The sequence below is a fragment of the Gossypium hirsutum genome, chromosome D07 (genome assembly GCF_007990345.1).
Source record: "Gossypium hirsutum isolate 1008001.06 chromosome D07, Gossypium_hirsutum_v2.1, whole genome shotgun sequence".
NCBI classification, from domain to species: domain Eukaryota; kingdom Viridiplantae; phylum Streptophyta; class Magnoliopsida; order Malvales; family Malvaceae; genus Gossypium; species Gossypium hirsutum.
This window is the reverse complement of record NC_053443.1, coordinates 2,025,795-2,038,851: the sequence shown is the minus strand read 5'-3', so window position 1 is coordinate 2,038,851 and position 13,057 is coordinate 2,025,795. Positions and strand designations below refer to the sequence as shown.

Below are 13,057 nucleotides of genomic sequence, written 5' to 3'. Positions count from 1 at the left end.
TTATGTTCAACATTTACATCTCACTTGAGATGATCAATGACTCAGAAAGCACTAAAAAAGAAAAAAACACTAAATTCATTTAGAGGACTATGATAATGATTAGGCACTCCACGTGTATCTATTTTAGAAAGAAGAAGAAATACGTCTTAAATTAAATATCAATTATAGAAAATTAAATTATGTTATTAGGTCGTATATTTAGACAATTTAAAATTTATTCTCTAAATTAAAAAAAAAAGTTAAAAATTAAATCATCTTATTTTTTATTCAAAAACTTTAATCCAATCATTAACATTGTTAGTATTTTTCGTCAAAATTTATCAACACGATATGATGATTAGATTACCCTCACATAACGTTGCATATGGTTGACGAAAATTAAACATGTTGAAACAAATTTTTACAGAAATTACAAACAATGATAATGATTGGATTAAATTTTTTTAATTTGAAAAAATAAGAGAACTCAATTTTTAACCTTTTACCGTACATAGATCAAATCTCCATTTTTGAATTAGTATAGTGACTAATAGCATATTTTTATAGAATTCCAACTTTCTTTTGCCGCATTTTTATCAAACATATTTTTCTCTTTTTTTTTCTCTAAATCGTTTGCATCTTTTTTTATGTTTTACCCAACGGCAGTGTCAACTTTCGGACTGGCTACCGTTTGTCTTTTTCTCCCACCCACCAATCTTCTCTTTCTTTCTTTTTTCTTTTTTCTCATTCACTCCATGTGTTTTGTGTCTTTTCAATTTACAAATTTATTTTGTGGATATCTTTACTGTCTTCACAAGTTGTGATGGACAAATGATTGTATCTGTTGTCGTTGAAACTCCACTAGCCAACGACAATTTCTCTTGAAAAGTGAGTGGCTCTTCGTCGGCTTCTTAATATGTTTCTTTTTTCTTTTTCTTTTTTGAGTATTTCAGAATAATAAATGATTTCACGAGTCGGTTTGGACCTATCTTGTTTTTAAGTTTTATATGTTTTGTTTTTCATTATCTAATAAGTATTCATTTTTAGAAGTTTTTGTCTACTATTGTATCACGTTTTTTAGTCTTGCTTATGCATGTAGTCTTGCTTTTGCAAGTGATTTTAGGGATGGTTTTCTCGTTGTCCTCTCCAATTTCGTAGATACTCAGTTCTTTTGCCGATTTTTGTCTGCCACTTTAGACCATCCAAGGTCGGTTTCCTTATCGTATTAAGTTCTTACAATCACTCAAAATATGTCGTGATTGAGTTGTAACAAAACCAATTGTCAACATGCCATAATTACTTATTATTTGAATAGAGAAAGGATTGTATGAAATACAAATATTATTTCTTTCTAATAGTTTAATGCTACATCAATAATTTTATCCTGATTTTCAAGAATTTTATTTGGATTTGATTTTTTTTTAGGATGAAAATATTGAAATTCAAGATAAAAATACTGATGTAATATTAAACTATTGAAAAAGATGAGGTGACATTCCTGTTTCTTACAATCCTGACCTTACTTGAATATATCCAGATCGGTTGAGTTTAATTTTTTATTTATAAATTAAAAATCAACTATTAGAAAAATAAAGTTATATTTTTATTTAATTTAAAATTATTTTTATTTTTATAATACAAAAGTAAAAATTTTATAGTTAAATGAATGAAAATGACTTCAGCAACTATATAAAAATTATTTAAAAAGAAATCGATTGAATTAAACAGATAAAATTCAATTTTAATTTATTTTTTTCCAAAACCAAACTATTCTCACTTCGATGAACAATGGTCCCATCAGGTTCTTTTTCCTTTAGTTTTTATTTTCCAACGTTGTTTTCCAATTTGGTCCAACCATTTTAGTTCTCAAAATTTAGCCACGATGTTCATGTGTAAATAAAGACAGAGGGACCAGAGACTGACCACATTGAACTATTGTCAATGCTATGTAAGGTCGCACTCTGAGGTACAAATCTTCAATGCAAATCCTCAATTTTTCTTTATAGACATGCAGTCCCCCTAGTGTGCAAAAATATCTAGATTTCCATAACTTTTTATTTATTTAATATTATCTATTTGTTTACCTGAAATTTTTAAGTATATTGAAAGTATTTATATACTTGTTTATATACTTTCGCTCCATATATCTAATTTGTTTATCTGAATCATTTTAAATGTTGTTTGTCAAGTAGTTAATTAGACCTTAAATAATGTCAGGTATTATCTCTTGGTGAGGGGTTTTGCACCTCGTACTCTGACGATAGCCAATGTGCCCTAAGAGGTCTGGTTCACAAAGTCTAAAGCATCTGGATCAGTGGAGATATAATCTACAAGACTTAGTAGAAAGGTCTTAGTATAGTGCGTAAAATTAATTATGAAAGTCACCTACGTGCGAGGAAACTATAACCACCAACCTAAGGCACTTAAACCACATACTAGCAAGTATGTTATCACTTGGTACTAGGATTGCAGGTAAGTGCCCTATTACTATTACGCTCCATATTGACTCCTCTCCTATGACTTTTCCAAGTGTGTGGTTTAAGTGCCTCGAAGGAGAGGTGCATTATAAAGTGTAGAATTAATTATGGAGGCCACTTGTGTGTGGGGAGATTCAAACCACCAATATAAGACACTTAAAACCACATACTTGCAAATATGGTACCACTCGGTGGTAACATGGTTCTAGATAAGTAGCCTATATGTCTCAAGTTGGTGGTTCAAGTCCCTTGCCCCCCTCCCCTTCCCATTGGCACAGGTCAAGCTATTTACATAGTTACTATTACATCTTATATTGACACCTCTTCCTTGAGCTTTTGCAAGTCATATCTTTGCCAACCAATGCACTATTGTTTCTGTGAATAAGACCTTTTAAGGCATGTTGGCTCTCTGCAAAATTGAGAGACAATACCTTGACATTGTTGGGGTTTAATCTATCTGACAAACATTATTTTAAATCTTTCTTTCGAATGATTCAACCCCCATCAACAATAAACTTAACTTTTTGAGTGACAATGCACGTCGACAATGATTCAATCAAGGAAGTGGCAATATCTTTAAAGGAGGCGTCGTCTAGGATTTCCAGGTGAAAGGGAGAAGATGAAAAGAAAAAGAAAGAAAGAAAAAAGCAAAATTAAATAATAAATAAATAAAAAATGAATTGAGAGCATTTCGTTAAATTTAACGATGGAATAACAAATTTGGTTATTTTCTTTAATGGCGGTGACCAAATTAACAAAAAAAAAATTGAACTGACCAAAATAGGAACAATTTAATTTTAAAGTGACTAACAGAGTAGTTTACCCCTTTTTAGAGATCAGAACATTAAAAAAGTCTTTAATCTCTACTAATATATTTAATAAGTTGTTTTAACTTGTATTATAATAAGCCCGAACTTTTACTCTACAACTAATTGTGTCCTTCACATAAAACAAACATTTTACTTTAAATAAGAACTTAGGTACTAGATCGAATGAGTCACTACAAGAATGAAACAAAACTAAATCTTAGTAGAGTTAATATTTATAAAATTTTTATGATTTTAGAAAAGAAATATTTTGTTCGGAGTTTAACTGTAAATGTAAAAATAATGATTTTCATGTCATTTTGTAATCACATAAACCTTAATTTTATCAAAATTTAACATTATTTAATTATTTTTTATAGTACATGTATTTTCACCAATCAAAAGAAAAGGCTTACTTAAGTGTAGAGAAGGATTTTTTTTTTAATTACATTTTGAAAGCAAAATATATAAACTTTTTTTTTAAAAGTGGATTATTTTTAAGAATTAGATTTACGGTACACCCATTATGTGAGGGAAAAATTTTGTACCAAATATATTTATTAAAAATTCATATAAAAATTAATTGATGCTTTGGTTACAATGATAAAGTTAGTGTTTTTTATACACGGTGTTCTGAGTTCAAATCTCATTATAATTAAATTTTAATTAATTTATTATGTAAAAAGACAAAAATACCCTCATAAAAATATAATTTAATTTGTATATGAATATTTTAATAATTTTACAACTAAATCAGCGCTTGATATTACCTATAAAGCCAAATTAGTAAAAGACATAATATAAATATAGATAATATCTTCAGAGTAATTTTTTTATGAAATATACTTATAAGGTATTATAATTAAAATTTTATTTTTGTTTTACTAATTTCATAGCTAACTTTGGTGTAGACCTGTCCATGGGTCGGGCCGGGAAAAATTTTCGGCCAGCCTCCTAGGCTCGGGCCTGGCCCGACCCAAAATATGGGCCTAAAATTTTGCCCATGTTCGGCCCGGGAAAAATATCATAAGCTCGAGCCTGGCCCGACCCATTTTTAAAATAAACATTAAAAAAATATTTTAAAAATAAAAAATAAAAAAATTATTTTAAAAGTATTTTAAAATTAAAAAATAAAAATAAAAAATATATATTTATTATATTCGGGCCGGGCACGGGCCAAAAAAGTGGTGCCCGAGGCCCGGTCCGTTTTTTAAACGGGCCTCATTTTTTTGCCCAAGCCCATATTTCGGGGCTATATTTTTACCCGAACCCTCCCATATTTCGGGCGGGCTATCGGGCCGGGCGGCCATGGACAGGTCTACTTTGGTGTCACTTAGTCCAATAAGAGCAAAACATCTATACCATAGTATTTAAACTTTTTATTAAGTTGGTATCACCTTTAAATAAGTCATAAACTCATTTATGAAATTACAATAACAAAAAATCTCGTCTTTTAAATTGTAATTAATATTATTATGGCATTACTCTTTCGTTCATACTTTTATATCATTTTTAAATAAAACAATTACAAATTTAAATATCGAACCCGCATAATTAAAATACAAGTTCATTACTACTTGACGTAGGGTTAATAAGTTTTAAAGGAAAATATTTTAATACTTTCTTGCACCCACATTGTGAGTGTGATCAAATCTAGTAATAATAAATATAGATTATTGAAATCAACTGTACATAAAATTATGAAAATGAGTAAATCAAATAATCTAAAAACTTTATAATAATATAAATCATTAAATCATCATTTTATAAAATTATGAAAACATGGAAAATTAATTAATTTTGCATAGATTTTTATTGATTAGAAAGAAAACATTTAATGTAAAAAAAAATCTTTTAAATTTTATTCAATAATGATTATAAGTGTAATGGTAAATAACTTGCATATAAATATTCTTAAACACATATTTGAATACGTGATTTTTAGTTGTTTTCTTTAGAGATTATATAAAAATATGGGAAGACAAATGCGCCATCATATTAGTATTAGTTATCACTTAAAAGAAATCATATATTAGTTTTTTTCTAAATTGAGTTGATTCTCAATTAACCCCACGACACCAGCTCGATTAGGAGTTTTATACAATACTTAAACTGGTTATAATTGAGTTGAATCAATGTCTTCACAAATATTTCATGTTCATCAAGAAAACACATTTATTCCTCTTTTTTATTCATTTGGTATAATCAATTAGGGGTGAGCAAAACTCGATTCGACTCGAAAAAATTGAAAAAAATTTCAAATTTCGAGTTAAACGAATCGAGTTATTCGAGTTAATCGAGTTATTCGAATCAACTCGAATATTTTTTTCAAATTTCGAGTTCGAATAGAGTTGAGTTTTCGAATTCGAATAACTCGAATAATTCGAATATCAAAGTATAATATTTTACATTTTTACCCCAAACTCCCAAACCTTTTTACTTTTCCCTCAAAACTTTTACTCCTTCCCACTTTCCCCCCAAAACTTTTACTCCCCTCCCCTCCCAACCCCCCAATCTACCCAAAATCTATTTCCCACCAAAATTTTACTCTCCCATTTATTTTTTCTCAAAATTTTACTCCCAAAAACCCTCAAAACCTTTTATTTTCCCCCAAAATTTTTACTCCCTCCCACTTTTCCCTTAAAACTTTTATTCCCTTCCAATCCCACCTCCCATCTATCCCAAACCCTCCCCCTCCAATTTTTTTTAATATTTTCCCTCCAAAATTTTACTCCCCCTATTTACTTTCCCTCAAACTTTTATTCCCCAAAACTTTTTATTTTCCCCCTAAACTTTTACTTCTCACCCTTTACTCTCAAATAAAAAATCAAAATTATCCAAAAAAAATCACTAAACATAAATAGTAATAATTTTATTTATATCTACTATTTATATTATATTATTAAATTTCACATTTTATATTATTTATATTATTGAATTGTTTAGTCATATTGAATATTTATATTAAAATTGAATTATTAATTATGCCATAAAATATTCGTGTTAAAATTTTATATTGGTATCAATTTCACATTTTATTTTTAAAATAACTTTTATTAAAAAAATCATATTTTTAAATTTAATATATTTTTTAATTCTAAAATACATAGTGACAAGAATCTGAAGATAATTGAAACAACTAAGCAAGCAAAGAAGCTAACCAATATATAAAAAATTAATAAATAAATTATGAAGTGATGAAAGTTAATAAAAATTTTGATTAAGGTGGACAAATTTTATTACGATGGGTGACAATGGTTACAAGGACCCAAAATTATTTTTTAAAATTTAACTCGAACAAATATATTCGATTCGATTCGATTCGAATTTCATCTCACTCGACTCGATTCGAGAAAACTTCAAATAAAGTTAGGATGATAAAATGAGATTCAAAAACTCGATTAACTCGAAAATTTTCGATTCGATTCGATTCGATCGAATGCTCACCCCTATAATCAATGATTCACGAAATCTAATATTTTTAAAGTTTGTAATTATCCTTCTCAATAGTGTCATATTCAATGTTCAAACTTAAATTTTCTTGAACGTGCAGCATGCCTCGTCATTACATCCGACTCTTACTTTTATGCACAAAGGTGAATTTGAGTTGGACAAGTAGAGGCTACCCTCTCTCAAAATGATTTTTTTTAATTTAGTCTTTTTATAAATATTAAATTAATATATATTAAAATTACACTTTCGTTACTTTAAAAATAACAAAAATTATTTAATATTTTCAAAAATCATAAAATTATGAATTAATACATAATAAACTTATAATTAAATTTAGATTTTTGTTTTATAAGAACATTCATCCAACAAAGTAGTGAAGGGGCTACCGATCAAACAGTTGTATACAACTACAACACTAGTAAAAGGAAATTCCCTTTTTTTACGAAACTTTCAATGGTTTTCAAGTTCATCCTTTTATTTTCCATTTTTCAGAATTTAATTTTTATATTAAAAATTAATAAATTAAGAAAAAATAACTGTTAAACAATTTATATTTAAATTAAAAAATTTTATGTATTTATTAATAACTTGATTAACTTTTTTGATAAAATAAAAAGATGAAATTCTCAATTAAAACATGAAATATTTGAAGCAAATTTGTAATTAATTTGATCATAAATAAACCTAAAAGCATAACTAATTACTGTCTTTATTCGAAAATATTCCAAATGCTCAAAATAGATTGGATGATAAATATAGCATCATAAAACCTCATTCTCTTTTAAGTCCTAACTTCTTCATTCGACAGAGTTGAGAAACAGTTCTCGGATCGAGAAAACGACGTCGACGGCGATGACTTGTTCTTCCTCGGCGATTCCAAACTCCTCCGAAACAAATGTCTCATCGCAGAGATCAAATCCTCGGCGGGATTCGCCGGTGGACTCGACGATTTAAACTGCCCACAAAACTTCATGTGCCGATCCATTGCTTCGTTAGTCGTGATATCTTCCTCCGATCTAACCGTCTCGTCGTTAACGGCCTCCGAACAAAGCCCGCAAAGCCACCGCCCTTCGAATTTTTCTCTTACGCTAGCAATGTAAGCTTGCGTACACTCCTCCGTTAAACCGCAACAATCGCACTCCGCAAGCTTCACAATAACAACGGGCTCCGTTTTTTTACCTTCTTTCATAACCGATGCCGCCATTGGAGTCCACCTGCAAAAAACCTTAAATTCAGCTCAAAATATTTCAAAAAAAAAAATAAGAAGAAGAAAAGGAGCAGTTTATTTTTTTAATTTCGTTTCGAACCTAGATGAGGAACTTTGTTTATCTCTCTTTTTCCCACTCCCTTTCTTGGAATTTAACTTGATTTTCAGCAACAAGCATCAGAGGAAGAACAATGAATTTCATATACATCTCAGAGCCTAAATTGGCTCTCTTTTTTTCTCTTCTAAAAGCAAAATTTAAGTGAAAAGATGGAAGAAAAACACAGGTATGAATCTCAATTGCATTTGATACTTATTTCTGCCTCTTTTTTTTCTCTCTGATATGTTTTCTATATGAAAGAAAATTCTGATTCATATCATATAAATAGAAGATTAGGAAGAATAGTCGAGAGAAAGAGATAAAGCCCCCAATCATTGGGCGATTGAAAGCCATTGGCTCTCCACGGCACCGTTTTTTTAACCCCACGGTCATTTTTTGGTTATATTTTTCGATAAATCCTTGTACTTTATAAAAATTTGTATTTCAGTCCCTCTACTTTTTAGATTTCAAAATTCAGGTCCAATAATTAACACTTAAATTTTTATTTGTTAAATATATTGGTGTGACATTTTAAAATAAATAAAAAAACCTCACTTGGTATCCATGTAACTAAAAAAAGACATAATGAACTTGAATTTAACAATATTGAGAGTTAGACCCGAATTTTAAAATTAAAAAGTAGAGGAACTAATTTCCAAAACATAAAAGTACAAAGAACAAAATTCTAAATATTCGAAGAGTACAAAAACTTATGGTATATTTTAATTTTTCTTTCTTTTAAAATTTTCTAACTCGTTACGATCATATTGAACTCCAATTAAATACAAATCGAATCAAATTAAACTCTTACACAACAACAAAATCTTCTAATGTTGATTTCATCGGTTACAATAATCAAACTTGAAACCTTATATAAGGGATACCGAGCTTCTTTATTATTTGACTCAACAAACATTGATTTTTATAGTCACTAATGTAAAACTCTCTATGGTACTTTTCTTTAACCCCCCATGTTTTTTTTAACTTTCCAATGTTCAATAGTTACATTAAAGTCCAACTAAATTTAGAATCAAGTCGAATCAAACCTAAAAGTAAGCTCTCTCAACGATTTTTTTTGGGTAAACTACATCCTAAGTTACTAAATTTTAGAAAGCTACAAGATTGTCATTGAAGTACTAATAAAAAATTTTCATTGAAATTATTGAAATGTTCAAATTTTTTTATTTAAGTTATTATGTTTTAAAGTTTTTTTTAAAAAAAGTTTGACTAACGAATTCTAAAAGACAATTTGAGTGGATCAGTACATAGTGATGAGTAAAAGAACATACATTAGATCCAAGTCGATTTGATAGTCAGTGTCTGAGATTGAAGAAGAAAAGTGTTTGAATTTTGATTCATAGATTCGTGACTTTTAAAGTTATTTTATAAAAAATTGAATTGTAAAAGAGAAAAAAAAAAGAAGAACTTTCGGTTGATGCAAGTGATACTCGATGACTTAAATAAAAACTTTCAAATAATTTAGTGATCAAAATATAAATTTACTAATAATTAAGTGACTTTTGGTATAATTTACCTTCTTTATTTGAGAGTATGAAACTAGTTTCCACAATGACTTAGACGTTACATCCAATATGATCATTGCTATCCCACGTGTGAAATTCTAATTGGTGAGGGTTATACAATGCGATGATTCGTGTAGTAGGGGAATTTAGTGGAGAAATGCGGCCTGGATAAGGACAAAAGCTGCCAGCTGTCAAGACAGTTACCGATCTCATATGTTGTCCAAACGGAAAATACAAAAACGTGCTATGTACTTATTTAGCGATTTATTTCTTTCCGCTATATTAACCTTCCCCACGACCTGTCAGAAGCGCGTGTCGTCTACTACTGTTTGGTTAAAAGAAGTAAAAGCATTGTCCACGTTCTTTTACGGTCTTACCATATAGTCAGTCCGAGGTGCAGCATAAAAATTAGAAATCCTATCCTGATTTGTGATAATTTAAAATATAGATATATATTTAAAAATAATATACAATAAATAATAAAATTTATAATTTAAATTTAATTAATTATAATAATAAATAAAATATATATGTACGATATTAAAATAAAATATTAGATTAAATTGTGAGTATAACGAAATTTAATATATAAACACATCATATTAACAATACTAAATGTACTGCAATTGTCTATTATGGTGTTATCATCAATCGTGAGTTGGTGTCGACTTGTGACACCGACTCAATTAACAACATTATTGATACATACAACTGATGGGTTCGAGTGGGTTAAATCACGCTTATTCGCATTTTATTCTCCTATTTAAGGATTAAAAAGGGATTGTGGATAGTTTTAGGCATTGTATAAAAAAATTATTTTGTAACCATTAAAATAATATTAATTTTATGGGATTAATTTAATTAAATAGTGGGTAGATTACATTGTGGTCACCCAACTATTCAATTTTTTCTTCATTTCTTTTTTTGTCACCAACCATTAAATGTTTGATGGAAAGATAACGTGGCAGTTTTTAAATTAACATAATAGCAATTTTAACACTAAATATTTATGCATTACGTCAATTAGTATTAATTCTAAAAAACTCAACTCTAAATATTTACCCATTATGTAATTTGGTCTTTTTTTTTCTTTCAATTTTGCTTTTCTTTGTGGCTCTTTCATTTAAATAGCTAAAAACACAAATTTATCAACTAAATTTGGTCGAAAATATATCAAAAATGGAAACAACAAAAAATCTAAGATAATAATTTTCATATTTTCTCATTCTTTTAAAATTAACCCTCAATGTCACAATAAAATTAAAACTATAAAAAAGAAGAACAAGGCCAAATAACACAATATGTAAATGTTGAGGGTTAGTTTTTTTAGAATCAAGACTAAATTGACACAATGTATAAATGTTGAAGGTTAAAGTTGTTATTATGCCAATTTTAAAAGCTAACAAGTTATCATCCCGTTATTTGGCTTTTGTTTATTTATTTATAAAATGAAGTGTTATGTTGATTTGAACCATTATAGCTTGAAAATTTGAAATGTTACGTTTAATGAACAAAAACGATTTAATTTTTTTGTATTCTCCATTTCTGTTTTACGGTACATGTTTAAGATTTATGTTTAATTCTCTCAACAATGTCATTTCTAATGTTCAAATATGTGTTCTCTCTTTATTAGTGCAACGTGTCCTACCACATACACCCAACATTTTTCAGTAAAATGATTTAATTGTTTGAAGTTACAATAAATTGAATGTACATAATATATTATTTAAAAAGGCCATGTTATATTTTAAAATAATATCACATGCTCCTATAAAAATTAGGACAAACTATATTAGTAGTCACCTAACTATTAGTAAGTTTCTTGATCACCAGTTGCTTTTAAAACTAACATAATAGTAAATTTAACCCTCAACATTTATACATCATGCCAATTTAGCATTGATTCTAAAAATATTAACTCTCAACGTTTGCACATTTTGTAATTTGATCTCTTTTTTTTTTGTTGTTTTACTTTTCTTTGTGCCCCTTTACCTAAAAAGCTAAAAAAAATTATCAACTAAATTTGATAAAAAAATATACCAAAAATGAAAACACCGAAAAATCTAATATCTTAATTTTCACCTTTTCTCATTCTTTTCTCTTGATACTTCGGTTCTCCACCGTTGGATTGAATACTAGAGACTGAGATGACTCAATCTCCTCCAATTCACTCTTCGGTGATTTGAAGTATAAGGAAAGAAATATATTTGGGGATTATATAGTTTAATTATAAACATAATTTTTAAATATATATATTTGTTTTTATTTCTAATTTACACATTGTGTATTGAATTATATTTTCATGTAAAAAATACAATAAAATTAGGGAATTGTAAAAATCTAGGGCTAATTTAAAAAAAAACTAAATTGACACAACGTGTAAACATTAAGGATTAAATTTATTATTATGCCAATTTTTTTGTCATATTGTTGAATAATTGAGTGACCATTTTATAACATTTTATAGTTAGATAACCAAAAAAAACTACTAACTACCAATGTAGTTTACCTTCAAAATTAATAAATTTTTTATAACGTGAAAAACACATTTCCAGTAATTTTAAAAGATATAAAAAATGGGAATATAGTTGGTTCTTATATAAGAAAGGAACATGTAAAACATTTGTAGCTGTACTTGAAGACGGCAGTGTGTGTTTAAAACAGGTTTGGTCCCTCACAAGAACGTACCGCCACAAAATCTGACATGCGCGTTCTACTTCTTTGCAAGTATTTTGTCCTTAATCAGGCGCGCCACCTTTGATTGTTTAATAATAATTTACCGATAAGTATAAGATACAATGATGAAACACATTGTATTATTGAGAGGAAATGTATATTTAAACATGTGGAGATCACTTTGTTGAGAGGATTAACCACAAATTATAAATATAAGTTGTAAAATAGATATGGAATATTAAAAAAAATAATGAAGAGACTACATGTGACATCTCACACTTGACTCGATCGTCGAATCCAAATGGGTGATGTTACATTATGTTGTCAAAGCAACTCAAATTACCATAACACAAATGCATTCAATTCAATCATCAAAATAATTCATATACATGTATTTATACATTCATTGATTTCATTTTATCAATTTATGGGGTTATAAGGGTTAATTTTAGAGTTAAGACTCAAATCCTAACTCAAAAGTCAAAAGTCAAATTTCAAATTTATGTTTGGAGACACTACATGTTGTATCTCAAGGCAAGGTCCTCGTAGTCTCGAGACCAACCTCATGTGTTTTCCTATTTTTGCTTCAATGTTTGAATGTCTTGAGATAAGGGGCTCCTATCTCGAGTCCTGGAGCAGGACAAAATCTGTTTAATCCAATGTTCCTTTGTCTTGAGACAAAGGCTACTTGTCACGAAACTATACAAAAATGTCTTGAGACCTTATGCTCTTGAATGTAAAGTTTAGATGAAATTTGTTCTAACGATCTCGAGGCTTGTTTTTCCTGTCTCAACACTCAGTGATCAAATAGTCAAAATTTGTACCTCTAAATGTTCAAT

The 13,057-nt window shown here is 28.6% G+C and overlaps 1 protein-coding gene across 1 annotated transcript; it reads right to left on the bottom strand.

Annotated features, from left to right (window-relative positions):
* Nucleotides 1–7,408: 7,408 nt before the first annotated feature.
* Nucleotides 7,409–8,371, bottom strand: LOC121203101 (uncharacterized). The gene is made up of 2 exons (XM_041097019.1): nucleotides 8,023–8,371; nucleotides 7,409–7,929 (listed from the first exon to the last, which is right to left on the bottom strand). Exon 2 carries the CDS (start codon nucleotides 7,917–7,919, stop codon nucleotides 7,497–7,499), a length of 423 nt encoding a protein of 140 aa, XP_040952953.1. The 5' UTR covers nucleotides 7,920–7,929; nucleotides 8,023–8,371; the 3' UTR covers nucleotides 7,409–7,496.
* Between the last annotated feature and the right edge of the window lie 4,686 nt (nucleotides 8,372–13,057).